At 36.8% G+C, this 18,957-nt stretch overlaps 1 protein-coding gene across 2 annotated transcripts in view; it reads right to left on the bottom strand.

Annotated features, from left to right (window-relative positions):
* Positions 1-11,663, bottom strand: part of LOC148657297 (collagen alpha-1(XV) chain-like) — a 116,405-nt gene extending 104,742 nt beyond the window's left edge. The window contains exons 1-3 of one of the 2 annotated variants that reach the window (XM_088643380.1): positions 11,540-11,663; positions 11,101-11,234; positions 10,932-11,008 (exon numbers count right to left, since the gene is read on the bottom strand). In XM_088643380.1, the coding sequence (XP_088499506.1) occupies positions 10,932-11,008; positions 11,101-11,111 (88 nt within the window). In that variant the 5' untranslated portion in view covers positions 11,112-11,234; positions 11,540-11,663. Of the gene's footprint in view, positions 1-10,931; positions 11,009-11,100; positions 11,407-11,539 lie in introns of those variants that run through there. The other variant, XM_088643379.1, reaches the window with a different exon arrangement.
* Positions 11,664-18,957: the final 7,294 nt, after the last annotated feature.

The following is an 18,957-nucleotide window of genomic DNA, read 5'->3' as shown; positions in this document are numbered from 1 at the left end:
GTTAATGGGCTGGTACATTAATGTCCCCAGTGGTTCAATAAATCCGGGAAACCTCCTCCTCAACGTGTTCTCTCGCTCTATCTGCATGTTTTTAAAGGCACAACAACAGAATGCTCACATTGAATGGCCCTCCCCTGCAATTAGGCCAGAGCACTGTTACCACGGTGCCCAAAAGGCAGCTAGCTGCATGCAGCATCACAACCATTGTAAATATTTATTACAAGGACTCCCCAAGGACTTCCCAAAGTTGCATACATGACTTTATTATACAAAGTGTGATAAAAATGTCCTAAAGCACAGCAGAATACTCTGTTGCACCTGATATGCAGTGCCCCCCAAAAGTATTGGGATAATAAAGTTAGAACTTTTATTTTGCCTTTACATTCAAGCAATGAATATTTGTAATATATTATAATTACAGAAATGTATTTGATCACATTACAACAAAAACTTACTTTATGTTCAGTATTTTATGTTAGTCATTTCAAGTGACCATAAATACTGGTACACATTCACTTTCAGTAAATTTAGTCTAAAAGTCTAAAAGGTTTAAGAGTATGAAAGCTAGTACGTAGCTGTATAACTTTTTGAAGTAATAACTCAGTGGAGTCTGCATCTCACTGCACTCATCAGACTCTGTATGATCATTTGAGATGCTTTCCCCAGCCTTTATTGCAGCCACGTATTGCCCAAGACGTGATCTAACTTAATATTTTCTTCATCGTGTAAAATACATGAGGATTTGGATTTAAATCTAGAGTTTGCCAGTCTTTTTCACTTTGTTCTCCTGATGAACTCCTTTGGTTGCATGAGTCATATACTTTTGGTCATTGTCATGCTGCATGGTGAAACTCGATCCAATAATTACAGAAGTATTGTCTTCTATTTAAGCGGATAAAATGTTTCTGTAAGCTTTTATCATAAATAAAAATAAGAGACAGTTCCAGGGGAGGAATTGGGAAGACCCATTTTTGTGAAGAGACCTAAATCATGGCAGCCCACACCGACAGTAGTTTTTAGTAGCTGGAGTACACAGACAACCCAGAATGGACTCTGTAGTAGGGGCAGTCTTTCTGGTGTAGTGTGCTAGTATGTCTCCAGGCTAAAATGCCTACAGTTGCAGAAATGAAAGGTTCCATTGGTTTCCAATCATATTAATAAAACAACATTTTGCCACTCCACAGTGTGAAGTTAACTCAAATTAGCTCACCTTCACCCCAGATTTCTCACAGACTTTTTCCTACACAGAAAATGAGACTATGGTTATTGCAGGCCACATACAGTTTGTATTAAAAGCAAACAAGATGGTCAGTTTTACAATGTTTCCATCATGTAAAAAAACAGCTTATAGGATGCTGAGTGCACACAATATAATACACAAAATAAACAAAAACATGTGGTATACCGCAGGGTGATACACAGTGTGTAAAGTCACACATAAAACCATGGCCACAAAAGGAGGTGTTACTCTACAAAGCCACGTCTTGTATATTGATTTTTGATACATAAAAACAGAAAGGACATTACAATCTAATGTGTTACCCATGAAACTTTAATACCCATAGTTTAACCAGTAAATGCAAATACGATTTCACATGTCACCTACTTAAAATAAACCTCTGCCCTCTCACAGCTTTTTCACCTTCCCCACTCCTTTGCATGACTAGTACTGCTCACTAACCCAGCATATCACAGCCAAGCTGAATAAATACCCCCCTTCAGAAACAGATAGAAACATCAATATGGACTGCACAAGGGGTCCCCAGTTAGCACTGAAAGTAAAGTGTTCAACCTAAATCCAGTAACCAAAATCAACACTCCTACACAGTGCATCTCCTCCAACTTTTTTGTCATATCTAGAGTTCTGCAGTTTTGCTTCTATGACTTTAAAATGAATAGGGTTACCATTCATAAAAATCCATTCATCCATTTTCTAGCCACTTTATCCAATACAGGGTCACAGGGGAGCTGGAGCTATACCAGCAAGCAACAAGCGCACAGCAGAATACAGCCTGTAATAATAATAATAATAATAATTGCTTACACTTATATAGCGCTTTTCTGGACACTCCACTCAAAGCGCTTTACAGGTAATGGGGACTCCCCTCCACCACCACCAATGTATGGGACACATACAGGGCACACACACAAGAGCCAATTTTCCCAGACTCCAATTAACCTATTAGTATGTCTTTGGACTGTGGGAGAAAATCAAAGCATGCAGAAGAAAACAATAAAAACATACAAACTTCATGCAGGGCCCGAGACTGCGCCACCATTTTTTAATCAATTTGTCTTTATGTTGAATGTTGTATTGGGAGGGCTTAAATAGGGCTTGTAGCCAGAAACATCTGAAAACCGCTGCTCTTGTGAAACAGGGCTCAGCTTCACTGTGTATATTGTGCTCATTACAGTGACATCACTCCCTTGGGTTCTCAAATCTTTTTTTGGGGTCTTTAGTGGGTCTGATGGTAGTTATGATTGAGTGCATCTGAAGAGCTGGTTTAAATCTTCAAACCGTAGCTTGCACCCCCCTTAAAGAATCTTTGAGAAAGAAAATGTTATATCTAAAGTTATGGGTCAAGTTGCAGGCAGAACAAGCTGAAGTTGCAGAACAAGGTAAAGCTCTTGGTAACATGGCTTTCGGCCACAGTAGTTAATATAACCAGCTGTTACTTCCTTGTGAAGTGCTAAACTGAACACTGCTGAGAAGAAGACTGAGCTCTCTATTAAAAGTTTTTAAACTGTTATTATTGGTCACTATGAAATTATAGAATATAGTAAATATAGTATATTAGTGCAAATTCATATATTGTTCAATTAATGTCACAGACATGTTATAAAACAGACATCTTTAAAGATCATACTAAAACCAAAAAGGTGATAGCTGAGATGGCAAGTTGAAAATTGTCTTTTAGATGTACTGTTGGTTAGGTTTTACACCATGGGAGTCTTATAAGCAAAAAGGTAACTACATTTCTATATACATGGTAACAAAACATAATTATGGAAGTTAAGCAGATTTTGGCTTTTTTGACTAAAAAAGCTGTATTCTATTGGAGAGAGGCCACGTGTACTTTCAATTAAAATAGAACCACCTTTTAAAACCACCTCTATAGCTGTAGTTAAAACCTATTTGAAGAAAACTGGAAGTATTTATTAAAAAGAAACACCTTAACAGCTTTAAGAAAAGCAATGTTTGGAAATTTGCTATAGAAACCGTGCTAACCAAGTTAGGTTGGACGCCTCCGACCTTATGTCAAACCATCATATGACATGTATAAATATTTTTTATTGTTTATTAGTTCCAAGGAAAAAAATTATATGGTATAAAAAACTGGAACCTCTTCCAAAAGTCTTTTAAAGGATATTTTCTTAGCCCTTTTGCCAGTGGCTGAGAGCAAGGGTACAGTACCTGTTTATTATATTACAGACTCATCAGGGTTTCTCCAGAAATAGCCTTATAAAGTCACTGCTAAACCACTGACTTTGCATTATAGCTGTGGGTCCAATTGCCAAAAAAGCATCACCCTAACCCCAACTAACTTCATATGCTAGAACAGGACAGTAAATTCCACAACTGGGAGACTTTACAAACAAATAATTCAGACAACAGCAAATGGAGCAAAAACATTGTTCAGTTGGGTTAAACTCAATACTCTGAAATATCCATAATATATAAGCAGAGGGAACAGACACCAATAAACAGCTGAAAGGCCTTTGAGCTGAAATATATTAAATTTAATGTATATTGCACCGTGTATGGCTTCTGGGTGTTCCCCGTTTGGTTCGAAGAACTGACAGTTATCAAAAACAGACTGTTGACCAAATTCAAGAAAACTTTCTGGTGACACATTAACAACATCACATCATTAAAACCCTCGGCTGCCTAGCCACAGATACACAATCTTATCCAATATAACCAACATTAAAAGACATTTTGAAATAATATTCAATCAACAATATTTCTGACAAGAATCCAACGAATATGATAGTCAAATAAGCAATTTCTAGACTTGGAATGAACATGATAGTTCATGATTAATTTGCCAAGTCAAGAAGCAGCCAACTCTGGTTCTGTAAAACTGCTCATTATTTCATTTCATATGATCTTTAACTACTTAACCAAACCAGCTAAAAATGAAAATACATTTTAGAAATTAACTTAACTGACTTGAATTAAGTATTACTTATAATAGTTTCTGGAAGTGTCGGGCAACCCATGGAAATTATTCCAAATTGAAGGAATGTATCTGTTTTATAAATGACAATGACATTTTTTTAATTGTTTACTCATAAGAAATACTTTATATTAATGATTATCCTACTTCTGTTGGTGAGCTGTTTAGGTTACTTTAGGGTCACAAATATGGCTCTCGACGCCCTATAAGGTGCCAACCTCTGTTCTAGATCACCAGGGCTAGGACTGTGGTTATATTTACTTAATATAAGGATTCTAACACATCAGGAAAGAGACATCTGCAAGATCACATTTCACTTTTCACATTCCAGCTGCAGATGCATTTCTGCTACATTTCTGCTACATTGCTTTACACTCACTCCAGTATTAGTACATAGCTGTACACTTACTGTGAAGAAGGCCAATAGTACAAGATGAAATGCAAATAATTAAAAATACAAAAAAAGCTCATCTACTGTAAGCCCCACACAGCCACACAGTATAAAACCAAAGTAAATTCCTAATAACGATTAGTGTAAAAAATTATGGCCAATGACAAGCAAAATTGGCTCCAGACTGCAGTGTCTGTTCCCTCAGTGGTTCTCAGTGCTGGCTCAGCAGAACAGCAACCCTCACTCATCTGTGTTCCACTGATGACTTCAGGAATGCAGCCTGACTGACTGCTGGCTTGGAACACTCCAGCCCACTCTGAACTCTCAGAAGACAGTCTGTAGTGCTCTAAGCCAGGGCTCTCAATCTAGCATTTTTAGAGGTGGCAGTTTCTAGACAAACACAAACTACTGAAATGTATTTTTTTTAAATGACTGGAATCACTTTTTTACAAACCAAAAAGGTTTTAACAGCTAGAGACAGACAGATTGATAACACACTCATAACTAAGACTTAACCTCATATCAAAATTAGCTTGCCTCTGTTGGGCTCCAAACATGAAAATAAATCTTTATGATTAGGTCAACACTTAAGGGCTGGACTCCATGATTAGGACCCTTGTATTTCCTACATAAAGTTGTGAATAGAGGAAGGCAACAATGTGGAATAATAGCAGCATTAATCAGGTAAGACTTATGTGCAAGAATCACATAAAACATAGGCATATTTTACTAAATTGAATCATTGTGATGCCGTAGACAATAAGAAGTCAGAAATCCTGAAGAAGGGCAAGAAAAAAGATTTTATCCCAGGGGTGCCCAACATTTTTTAATGTAGGACCTACCTTTTCATTTGCCAGTCCAGCGCGAACTACTAGTGTGAATTTGAAGCTCTGATATAGGAAAAACAGACTGTGGGCACATCAGTACAATAACTATACCCATCACTAAAATGACAGCAAATAAAAGCAAGTGACTCGTTCTACAGTAAACAAGTGATGTTCCCCATTTTAGAAAAAAAAAGAATATCCTACCTTAATGTGAGCACTGGCACTGAGAAGCTTACTTGAGAACACTTGTAATTTTTTTTAACATATTGACACTGCTGATCATGTCGATAACATTTTTATTTTGTCCCTGCATCTCGACATTCAGCTCATTCAGCAGTTTAGTCAAGTCTGTGAGGAATGCTAAATCCAGAAGCCACTGGTCATCCTCTAATTGGTCATATTCACCATGTTTAGACGACTTGAGAAACTCTTTGGATTTCAAACAACAGCTGTCTGAACCTCGCCAAAAATGTTTTTGTTTTTGAAATCTCAAAAAACAGCAAGTCAGCAGCCTCAGCAAACACTTTTTTACTTCTCGATCCCTGAAGAAATTCTTGTGTTATGCCAGGACATGGCTCACACGGATCGATGTGTTTGCTGCTTTCCCTCTTGTATTAGGGCCTCGTAAATACCGACTGCTGCTAGTTGAGATTTTAATTTTTCGAGCTTTCTTTTCCGTAACTCACTTTTAGCGGGAAAGTCCACATCATACGTTTTGTGTGCAGTTTTGAAATGTTGTTTGATGTTTCCCTTTTTCGCGTACATGCTAGCATTGCAGATTTGAATGTGAAAGTACAAAAAAATAATCCTTCTCCCATTCCTTGTGATAACAGTAAATTCTGGTCTCTTTGCTTCATCATTTTCGCTGAAACACTACAACTACCAAATAGGCAATCAAACTGTTGGTTAATTTGTCATGGCCACTCTGTTTCGTTCCACTATGCACTGTAGTGAATGTGGGGTTCGTGGTGGCAATAACCAAGAGAATGTTCTTGGGTAGCTCACACAACACTATTTACGGAGCTCCTGAATTCATTTTTTCCGTGTCAGCCAGTTCTCAGGGAAAAGACTCTTACAACCCATTCGACTAGGGTTAACCACACACAAGGGCAGTCAAATGCATGACATTACATGCACAGGACTGAATGAAGTTTTAGGCTAGCGAAAAAAGTAAATAGTCAAATAGCTCATTTATTTTTTGCCAACCATTCTTGCGATTGATCGACTGGATTGACTGGCAAGTACTCCAATTAACTGGTTGGGCACCCATGTTTATATATATATATGTTGTTTTTCTTACATATATGTTGCAGTTTAACCCAGTGTCAATACTATAATTATAAATCATTAACTTAGACTTTGTGTTGAAATGTCATTAACAAGGTTTAAAATGAAAGAAGCCATTAGTGCCAAACACAAGGATGACATTTGCTTCTGCATATTATAGATCTTTAGTGAAAAAGTCATACACCACTGGATCTGCAAAAATATTTTTTTTTGGAAGATATACATTACTCACCTAATAATTAGGGGTAAAGTTAACAAATTTACTGAAAGGGTGTTATGCACTAGGGCTTGCCTGTCATCATGCTACAAGGATTTGCAAATATACAGAAACATTTGCATTCTGTTGGGCTTCTGCTTGGACCCAAAATTAAACTGTTGAAGTTTAACGAAGCAAGTGCGAACTAGAGAATAGGGACAATCTAGAAACCCCACTAGAGGTACAAACATTTGTTTGTTCATTAATTTAGAAAAAAAAATACATTTCATATTGCAATGATGTGCACTCTTTGTAAGGGTTTTATTTCATTTTGGAAAGGTTGGATCTTATATATAGGGTGTATGCTGCAAGGAATGTATATTAAAATGGTACGAGGTGTGTCAAAAACTGTTTGGGACACATGTCTAAATATGTAAACACACTAAAGCGCATTTTCTCCAGTCATTTTTTTCAGGATCCTGCTGAGTTTCTCAACTATTAAAGGTGAGCTTTGGAGTACATGTCGATTTCCATGATCACAGGTTGGAGCTTGGGTCATGTCATTAGTGAAATACAGTCAGGATTCCCAAACAGCAGTGGATAATTGGCTGAGCACCACTGAGGGTAGGATGAGATTAGTTGGTCAGGGTCCTCTCAAATCTCAGTGACAGTGTGACTCCCTTGGCCACCAAGGCAGTGATGGTGAGGGACACACCTTTCCTCCAATTGGTTATGTTCTAAGAAACAAATTGGCTATGCCAGATCAGATATAACAAATATAAGTGGCAATTCTATTTTTTAATGGAAAAAAACTATATTTAGTTTGATGGGTCAGAGTCAAGTGTGAAAAACAGGAAAGGAAAAGCAAGGACTTCTTAACGGGACATTTTCAACAGAAATTATAAAAAAGAAAGATTACAAATTCTTCAGGATGCAATAGGTTGTTGAACTCCACCATTGTGAATAATTCTTTACAAATAGCTTGAAATATACCACTGGGATGGGTTCTTAATTTAATTCAGTTTAAAACATTGCCTCCCTTAGCCTGTACAAGAAACAGAGAGATATGAAACACTGCTCAGTTCAGAGCCAACACCAACCAAAAAAACCTCTTTATACTAGTACTTTGGGTTTCTTGTGATGTTTTCATCTTGGCCTCAATCTGGCCACACACCATGCCTGTCACTTGTGGCATAATGTGAAACTAACTTGAAACACATGTTTGAGAAAGCAAAACTGTCAATTCTAACTGTTATTCTCTAGACACCTCTGCTTTTTTGACATCTGCATCAATGTAGCTAACAAAGGGCCACATGAGAGGGATGCACTAGTCCTTGGAGTCAAACACAAAGAGCGGAGGTGGTTCAGAGAGGCAGAACGTCATCTTCTGACCGCCTTCTGCATACCATACTCACATACAGTACTACCTGCAACTAGGTAACCAGACCTCTACACCTCGTACGTTTCTCCTTTTGAAATAACTGCACTTCACATGGTAAACTGAAGGTACAGTGTACCATTCAATGATTACTAAAAAAGAATGACGTAATAATTCACATCTTATGTCTAGCAGACATTGTCAGTAGCCAGTGTTCCAAAGTTAGGGGAGATCAAACCGATTTGCTTCTGCACACTGGAAGAGAACTAAAGATCCAGTGGACATTTAGATTACACACTGTGATGAACAAACCGACTTGTGAGAAATTATTATATGTATACAGTAGGCTTTTTGTTTAGCTGAATTGGTCAAAATCATTACAAAAAGCCGTTAAAATGAGGTTTAAAGCAAGAGCTAAACATGCCAATTTAACATTAAATAGCACTTCCATACTCCTTTTTTTCTAAACAAAAATCAATTTATGTTCATATTACTTCTATTTTAATCTTTACACATATAGATTACAATTCCAAATTTTCAGCTCTATTCCCATGAAGGAATGGTAATTTTTAACAGAAAGATTCTGAACTGGCAGCCTTCAAGCACACAGACTCTGGGGAGAGGGATGTGAGAGGCTATTGCATCCAGCACTGCAACAGCCATTATAAAGTATAGCTAAGGTATTGTGTCTAATTTAGATTTAATTTCCCTTGGAGATTTGGATGGTGGCCTACACAGAAAAGAAAATGCTTTTACCATCACTAACTGGCAGCTCCTTTGGAAAGTAGATTTAAGAACTGAAACTTCAACAGAAGGAATAGGCTTTCATTAGGCAGGAATTATACTCAGGTCATTGGTTTCGGATGTATAATTTGAAGGTTGCTTAAATGTCTAAACATATGTAAAATGTATAAGGTAAATGGTAATGTTCTATTGTTGAAAAAGTATATATTCAATCGTTAATAAATAAATGCAACAGGTCTGGGTCAGTTGTTCAGCAAGCAGCAAGACAAAATTGACCACTTAGCTCAAAGGAAGCAAGGCAACAATAATATTAGAACTGTTATAGAGTTTTTTTTTTATTCCAAGTGGAGATTTCATAAGAAATGCTATTTTTTCTACTTCAAAATACTAATACTTTCCAAGAGGAAAAAAGAGAGCAACAAGACAATAATAAACCCAAAAAAATACAACAAACCTTACAAAACTAATTTTTTAAATGAGTGCATTTTATTATTATAGGCAATAAAATGTGTTACGCATTTCAACATTAATATACAATGCTCCTTTCAATGAACTGAGAAGGGCTTGAGTTGCAGTCCGTTTTGGAGTTTCCATGGTAACCGATACCGTAAAACAGTTTTTTTGTTACACGTATGTTCCATGTTCCAGTCTGGTGGGGAAATAAGTCTGTATCTGTTTGCCAGTTTATACACTACGACGGTTGTTTAAATGAATTAAACCACACTGCTGTGTAGCGTGCATTACGTCACATAAGTTTGGAAATAATAAACTTATTAGGTCATGATGCTTAAAAAGTTAAGAGGGATGGTCATGTTGATCATCTTAGCCTTACATCTGTCAGTGGAATGTTATAGTTGAAAACGCCGAATGAAACTTTTGTTTTTCTAAACTAAAAAGACATTAGACATGGAAACTTCAGTCCACCTCAGTTATCCCTATGTATATGGCTTCTGAGTTTGTCTTATTTGCATTGTTGTCGACGCTTTCCGTTTCACTGGAGCTATACAATCCTTTAGGCCACAGAGGGACAACAGTCCTTTTTATTACTCAGACAACAGCACTGACAGAGATTTCTTTATTATCGATAACGATTACATGATTAATTCTTGTTTATTTGCTTACTTTTCTATGAAGCACTTTTGGGTTATTGATTAACCCCAACGACAGCAGTTAGACGGCACATTTGTCCCGAAATGGTCGGAACGTTTTACAGGATGGTGTACCACAGCGGTTTCGCACATTGCTATCAACTTGCAATTTAAAGTTCTTTTCAAAAGTAAATAACAACAAGATGGACAGTAGAGGCCAGCCGTCTTAAACTCAATTCTTTTCATCACTTCTTACTCCTACACGGGATCTCCGAGTCTAAATGATGCTATTGTCTTGCGCTATGCGACTTTCACTATCTGGAATTATCCTTTCAAAGCTGACAAAAAAATGCCGACTTCCTCTACAAAACTGTAAATATAGCACCACAACATCTAAAGTAATCGCTAAATAATCATTTAATCATTTAATATTATGGGCAACCAAAATTTGAAGAATTTATTGAAAACTGCAGGTTTTCTTCTTTCTTTGCTCGATACGATTACCGTTTAACGCTATTTATCTACTGATACGCCTGACTCACAAAATTTTGTGATCCCCCTCCCCCCGGTGAACTCGCAGAAGAGACATTTCATTGCCATCAAATACTGCTGCACGCTGTATTGTTGTGCATTTGATAAACTTTGATTGACTGACTCTGTCTTTAAATGTATCTTTTAAATACTTCCATCACTTGACACTCTGTATCAGAGCAGTTGTCTGATTTACAACTTCGTTGCACGATTAGCAGTCATACACACAAAATAACATTCCAAAATCCTGCTGTTTAGAATGGAGTGGGAAGGTCTCGTAATCCCACAAAATAAGTGTCATACTGTACCTTCCATAACCTGAGCTGTGCTGGAAAGATGGCAGTACCAAAGGAGAAGCTGTACCCCAAGAGGCCACCGGGAGAGCCTATATGGATGAAAGGAGAGTATGTATGTATTTTATGGAAAAGGCACAAGAAAGTTATTCATGGTGTGTAAAAACAATTGTAAACTACTTACCGAGTAGTCATCTTGGATTAGTGATAGGGCTTTTTGCGTAAAGTTTGTTCGTGCATAAGTCCTTCTGTAGGAGTTGGAGCCCGCTCTCTCACTCACTCTTTCAGTCCCTCTTCTCTTTCTCTGTCTCCTCCTAACTGCCAGCAGTTCCAGATGAAACAAAGGCAGCTTTAGTCCTTCAGTGACTCAACCGGCCCTCAAACACTGAAACCTGACTCTCCTTATTCCTCCGGCAGACCACCGCCTTAAACTCCCCAACCTACTCTCCCACCTAACTTTGGCCACGACCCCCCCGAAAACCAAAGTGGCCTGCCTGCTCATCCCTTCTGATATTCGAGTTTCAGTTTCAAAGAGAATAACCTTGGGGAAAAAAGAGAAAAACCCAACGAGTCACTTAACTTCAGTTTTCTGTGTAAATAATGCAAAACGTTCTTATACTCACCGAGTTAATATATGAATTGATATTTGTTAGACAATTCCCAGGTCAAAAGATGTTAGAACTTATTCGTGAATTTAATTTAAAAATTTGTCATCTCGCAGTATGTGGCTACAGAATAACGTCATAACGACATCATGATAAAAAAAGTTGCTGTTGCAGAAACGCAGCGGCGATTGTAGGCTGTCCATGCCATGCTGTAGAAACATTTACAGTACAATGCTGCCATTATCTAAATATTTCATTAAAAAGACGGTGAAGCAGTGTTAGCTTGACAACTTTGGGATTTATTAACATTTTGGAGTCTTAATAATATGTGTATATAACATCCTCAATAAACATCTTCAAAATTAAGTAACTGCGATAGCGTTGAAAAAATCTTGCTAAAACATTTTGTGTAGTTAAAAAAACACAACCTTATTTTAACTTTAAGAAATGTTAATGTTCTGTTAGGTGTTCTCTCCTTGAAAGATGGATTTATTGATCAGCATTGCATTTAAATCAGAAAAGAACTCTGCCAAAAACGTTTACGAGTCCCTTCATGTTGTACTGTACTTATTCTAAGCTATCGAGCGAATGCCTTAGTCTCTTCTCTTATGCTACTGTAAACATGCCATTTAGGTTTCTCAGTTTTACCGCGTGGTACAGGGCTACACTTTATGCTGCTTTTAATATGTACAAGGTACAATTTTATCGGGGTCAGTTTATGTTAGAGTTATGCCGATCTTGTACAGTATACTGTAGGTACAGTATGTAGGAAACTGCTCAAATCGCTGTTGTAGTCCCTATAGTGTCACAAGAACACTTGTAATGATTATGTTATGAATCCATCTTTGTTATTATATCATACTAATCTATATACATATTACATCATATACTTACTGTACTATTTTATTCATGTGGATTTAAGACAACACATAAAATTTAACTCAGATGGAATATGGTACGAGGGGAACAGCCACAAAGAAGGATGCCACAGTCCAATTTCCTCAGTCTCTGCAGTGGTTGGGCATTCAGTGTTCAGTGTTTTCTCCTGGCCTGTTCATTTGCTCCCTGCCCCCAGGAGATCCCAGCACAGTACCTCCGTTTAGCTGCCCATGTGCTCTTTTGGTGGATCCTTGATTCTTTTTCTTCTCTCTTGCGGTCCCTCAGAATGTGTCGAGGCACTCATGGGAGGAAGAGAGAGCACCCGTCTGCTCAGGGTCAGATCTTTTTTAGCCCCATCATTAGCCAGTCCCCTTCAGAGGGGATTTTCCAAAGGTTGTGTCAGGGCCAAGTGTGTCTACTTGATTATGAGGAGGAAGCTTGAGTCGTTTGACAACTGAAGATCTGCGGGTGTCATGAGACCCTGTCACTTCTTTGTTTCCTTTCCTGCTTTCCCCCTCTGCTCAAGGTCTGCTCCAAGCTGGCACAGCAACCCCATACACCTCCATGTGCCAATGCCTAAGGTGTGGTAATTATGTTATGTCTGGATGACCGGTGTGTTCTCAATTCTTGCTAATTGTTTCCTGCCCCACTGTCTGCAAGACTTTGAAGTTGAAGACTTTGGGTGATGCACACATTGACACATTCCTGGCCACTAAATACAAACTTAATTACTCACAGCCTATTCCTTCTTCATCTGTTGGTATCTGTGAGAGTTTTTCTTGAATTCCCAGCCACAGATACAGAGCCGAGAATGCAAGTGATATTGGGAATTACGAATCCAGGAAGGATCAAGGCTGGTGTAGGGAACACCATATTTATATCATGGCAAAGAATTCTAAGAGGCAAGGAAGCAGGTTATGTTTGCTTTATTGACCTTATAATAAACACTGTATTTTACTTTCAAATTCCATCTGAATTAAAATGATGTATTACCTTAAATCCACATGAATACAGTAGTACAGTAAGTATATTATGTATTATATAATGTATGATATAATCACAAAGATGGATTCATAACAATCATAATTTGCTGCCTTTTATTTTCCAAATGGAATGACATTCCAAAAAACTCTATTATTCATCAGACATGGGTTAAATAAAAAATTAAGTATTTATATTTGAAAATGCATTTTCAAATAAAGAGCCCTAAAATACTTTTATTTCATTTATTTGAATGCCATTTTGTAAAAATCAAATATTTTATCCAAGTCCCTCCATCCACCCATCCATTTTCTAACCACTATATCCAATACAAGGCTGTGCGGGAGCTGAAGAGAGCTTACAAGCATGTCAGGTAGTGTGTTAAGTTATTTTCAAATACTCCCCTAAAATACTATTTCAAATTATTTTCAAAATTTATTTTTCAAATACCCTTAAATAAGGTTTGTGCAAAATGGGTTCACATACAAAATGTTTGTACAGTATACAGTTCTATAAGTTATTTAAAAAAGAACTATTTGCTATCAATTTATAACAAGGACACCTTAATTTCCAAAGTCTTGAATCTTGATTTGTAATCTGATAGACATTTAAGGGATATGAATGTTTGTTCCCACAAGGTGTCGTCAATCACGCAACCCAAGCCAAGTTCAGGCTAATTTGTGAAGTGCATTTGAAGATGTTATTGGAACAACAGTGAAGAAAGAAATAAGATGTGAAAAAGGGGTTAACTAATTTCTTTCTGCACAAAGACATTCCATGCTTAGGTGCCTTTGAGTTATGGCAGGGATGGGAGTTAATTTATATGAAATTCCAAGTGCAGGATGAAGACCCCCTAACTAAGGAAAGATAAAACCGACCATTAAAAGTGTTCAAGGTCTTGTGAATGTCCAGACACAGGTGGCCACCCCATTACCATGGTAACAATTTGCGTCGGAAGCAGCTGAAATTTGCTATATTAACTGGAAGTTTTGTACATATACAGTATTTCGAACAATACTTTGGTCTTATTGTTCCTTGCATGCAATAAACTCAGTTACTTAAACATCATCTCGGGTTCCAGAACTTATTTGTCTGTTACTACAACAGATAATAGTAGACTGTGTGGACTGAGCTGCTTTGTGTTGTGGCCCCTTCTTGACTGAGAATCTGTCCTGGCTACTAACCCCTGACATAAAGGGAGAATACCCATTTTGTTTATCTTTTTCTTGTTTATTTATAACCTTCTAGTAAAATCTTACCTTGAGACTAGTGAATTGTGACCCCAGCAATGGACAATCGTGGCTCCTGCGAGATCCAAGATTGTATATCACCAGAAGATACTGAGGGAAACATCAAAGCTCTTTGTAAACACTGCAAAAGGAGACTTTTCTGTTTAATGGAGGCTCTTTCCAGCCTGCTTTCACATAGGGAGGTATGTCATGTATGTGAATTGTTATATTGAAAGTATATATATATAAGGAACAAGTAATAGGTTTATTCCATGCTGAAAAAAAAAAAAGTAAACACAATGTTTCGGCCGTGGAGCCTTTTTCAGGTGTGGCTTCTTCTCACACCTGAAGAAGGCTCCACTGCTGAAACGTTGTGTTTTCTTTCTTCTTTTTTCATCATGGAATAAACCTATTACTTGTTCCTTTGCAGCCTACGCATGCTGACGCAGCTACCCACCTGAACTATATATACATTATATAATATTGAACCTAATATATTGAAGTATTCTGGGATAAAGTATAAATATATATACTGTATCTGATAAGCACAGAAGATGTGTCTTTTTTGTAACTGTATTGTTTGTATTATTTTGTATTGTATCATTGTCTTATTTTTTTGTTAAAAAAGATTTGTTCGTCCAGGTTGACCCTGATTCTATTACTCTTCTGCCAGAACTGAGAGTAAAACTCACATGCCATTTCCCAGGTGCCTTAATTAGTTATCTACAGCGTAGGTATACTTTAGACATTTAATTATACTGTATTTATTTAATCCCTCATCTTTAATTTAACAATACTAAATGTAAAGTGTGGGTTGAATATTGTAATTAAAAAGATAAATGAGACATATAAATGCTGTATTGATTTTTATTACAAATGAGTCAACTGAGCACATGAAAAGGTACTGTATTTTCAAATACATCCAGAAAATCCAAAATCCAAGTCATTTGTTAAAAATACTTTGTTTCAAAAACATAAAAAGATGATAAAGATGTAAATACATCTCAACACTCTCTAAATGTATTTCGAAATACAAATATTCAACAAGTATTTTCAAATAACAATTTCCTAAATGTTTTTTCAGAAATGTATTTGAAAGGACCTAAAATAATATAAATACGTATTTGACTCTTTGATTACTTTAAAAGGCAAAATGTGAAACCTAAATAACTGTCTGGAATTACACGCATTATCAGCTCAGCCCAGCAATATAGTGCTGCTGTACACAAGAGGCTTGGTCTTAGATGTCAAGTGAGATAGGAAAAAAATGCTTCTGATATCTGTGTGACAGGAAAGAGCATAAGGACAGAAGAAAAGTTCGAGAGCTGCAGTGGCTCAACAGGGAATAACACACAGACATTATCCCTGAAGGACATCTTTGAAGTTGATTCACTGTTTTGGGAAGGCCTGACCAAAGGAAGGCAATGTGCGATGATTCAGGGGGCAGGACTGGAGCAAAAACTGCAAAAAGTCCTGAGAGTTCCAAACGTGTAAACATTCCATTTTCTAATTCACATATCTTCAGCTCTGGTCCCAGAGAACTACGGGTCCTGACCTTCTGGTTATAATTCCAGTGCAGCTCTCTAATTGTTATTTGAACCATTTGTTGTCCTAACAAATTTAGATTAAATATATTTTGCTACTGACTGACAACAATTATGAAACCTAAATAACTGGGGTTCTTCAGAATCAGGTTTGGAGACCAGTGCTCTAAAGCCGCCTTGCTTTTATGTAATTTAATCTCATGGATTTTAAACGTGTTATCAGGAAATACCCTGATAAGTTCTAATGTAAGAACTGAAGGCTAACAGATTATAACAGCTAGATTATAGTTAGACTAAAGTGTCACTAATACACCCTCTTTTGCATTTTGTATAACGCTACTATAGAAAATCAAAACTGTGATATGCTGTAAGCATTAAATAGAAAATGGAAAATGAGCATCTCAACTGAGTTTACATAAACACAATGAGCACTTTGACTTTGTTCTTGAAGGTGATAAAGCTGCTGACAAGAACCTACAATTGACATCAACAAATAATAAAGTTGTAAATGTATAATTTAGGGCTTTCCTTCCATAAAAGTATCACATATTTAAACATTTTCTATATATACAATTAACATCCAAACCAGATAAATTAATAGTTTTCTAAAAAGCTCAGAATTGGCTAGAAAACTCACAGATTTTGTTAAACTAGTCCTCAGTTACTTTCAGTCAACTTATCTCATCGGAGATCAAATAAAGTGGTTGGTTACTGAGTTTGTTCTGCCACTGAAATAGTTTTGATGACAAGAAAACAGACTATCATTGCATTACTGAGACTTCATCATTTAACTCTACAATATTAGCTCTTCATATTTGTTTAAAAACATACACACACACTAAAAATATGATTGTACTTCTTTCAAAAACAAAGAAATCCCTAGCTCTTTTCTAGGGAACAGCTCTTTTCCATTGTTGAACAAAAGAAAGATGCAAGCTGATATGGTATTGGGAACACTGTCAGAGGCATGCACTTAAGGGTTTATCATAGCATTCCCATCAGCTTTTCTCTTTACTCACCCTTAGGCAAATATACCATTCTTAGAAACCTTTTCAACTTTTGAAGTAACAAGACCCAGAAGCCAGAGAGATCATAAGTGGAGACGTGGGAGCTGCAAGGACACCAATATTAAACTCAAGACAGACTTCCAAGTAGACTAGGCAATAATGTAAAAAAGCAAAGTTAGAGTGTTACCTACCAGTATTTTCTGCACTAACCAGACACACCATTAAACATCAATGACTGGCCAAAAAACTGAACTGTGCTGTTAGAACTGGTGAATAAAATCGGTGATAAATGATAAATGGTCTTCCAGTTAAAAACTGGAAAAAAAGTGCTTAGAATTTTATTTGAACTTTGTTTTGTTTTTTGTATCTTGGGTATTTTTTTCTGCTCTTTATTAATTTTTGTGTGTGGATTTTTCTTGTCTCACACTCTTTGGTAATTTCACAATTCATGCTTTCCCAAATTTTTTGTGCTGCTTGTTTTCAGTTGCCAAGGGGAAGCTACTTCAGTTCCTGCAGCAATCTCTGATTTGTCTCCTTAAGTTGTCCGTCACTACAAATTTCTGCTATGCTGTGTGGCACATTTGCCAGATTGAATTTGGAAGCCTTGCTAATCTGCACTGGCTGTGTACTGGAATGTTTTGGTGATCTGTGAATGCTTTGTCCTTTGTGCTGCTTTGGATCCTTGGTTTTGATTGAGGACAGGTCTTGTTTTTTACTTCTCCTGCCTCAGTAGTGCCTGCTTATCTGTGTTCTTTACAGGATTGCCTCTTTACCTGCTGCTGTGCATTGTGCTGTTCATACCCAGCTTGAAGATTTACCTGATGCCAAGGAGTTCTGTGACTGTATTCTGTGGTGGTTTATGTGTGTGCTGATGCTTGGTGACTTGTAACTATCTGATCTGTGGTGTCTTGCCAACATGTTGACATCTCGACATGTACTCTTTCTACATTCTAAGATCTCTTTGGTAAAAAACATGGTAAAATTTGCTATTTTTAATACCAAATCATTAAAGAATTTGATTTTTTTCTAGCTGAAATGTGGTACTTTTCTTTTGCTGTTGAATAAGATTCTGTTGCAGAATTTTATATTTTTTGAATGGATAGCAGTACCACCTCTTCTGGTAGTTCTAATTTATTGTCCCCTACTACTACAGTACGTAGCCTTTTCAACTGTTGACACTTTTAATTCTTGTGGTGTGAATCCTAAAGACTCAAATATCAAATATATATATTGAGTATAATTCAATTCAATTTATATTTATATAGCGCATTTCACAACAATATTGCCCCAAGGTACTTAACAAAGCTAAGTGATATAATGCAATGTGATATTTCAACCTTGGGAAAGACCCATAGGAATATCTGAAACAGAAACAGGAATGATAGATATGGTTAATAGTTGCTTTATTACCAGTTTGACAGAGTACCAAGAAAGGGAAATGCTTCTATAAATCTTATCTTTTCAAACAATGAAGACAGAGTGAAAAAAACATTACAGAACTATAAACAATGTGGTATGAAGTATATTTTGAAGTTATTCTGGTTGAATCCAAAGGAAAAGTTTACAATTTCCATTCCAGAAAACTGAGTTTGAAGGAACGAGACACAGATTAAAAGACATTCCATGGAACAGGATAATTATGTAATACTGTAAGTAGAAAATGAATGGCAACATAGTTTAATCAGTTTCTAACTGAAAAATGATTCAGTTAAAGAAAAAAAGTACACTGAACTGCCTGCAAGGTCCATTACTGCTCTCACAGGTTCATGTTTTTCTCATTTCATTGCTATGGGTGG

Source organism: Lepisosteus platostomus, chromosome 8, assembly GCF_059453375.1.
Source record: "Lepisosteus platostomus isolate fLepPlt1 chromosome 8, fLepPlt1.hap1, whole genome shotgun sequence".
Lineage (NCBI taxonomy): Eukaryota > Metazoa > Chordata > Actinopteri > Semionotiformes > Lepisosteidae > Lepisosteus > Lepisosteus platostomus.
Note: the sequence above shows the minus strand (reverse complement) of the source record. Positions and strands in the feature narration are given on the sequence as shown.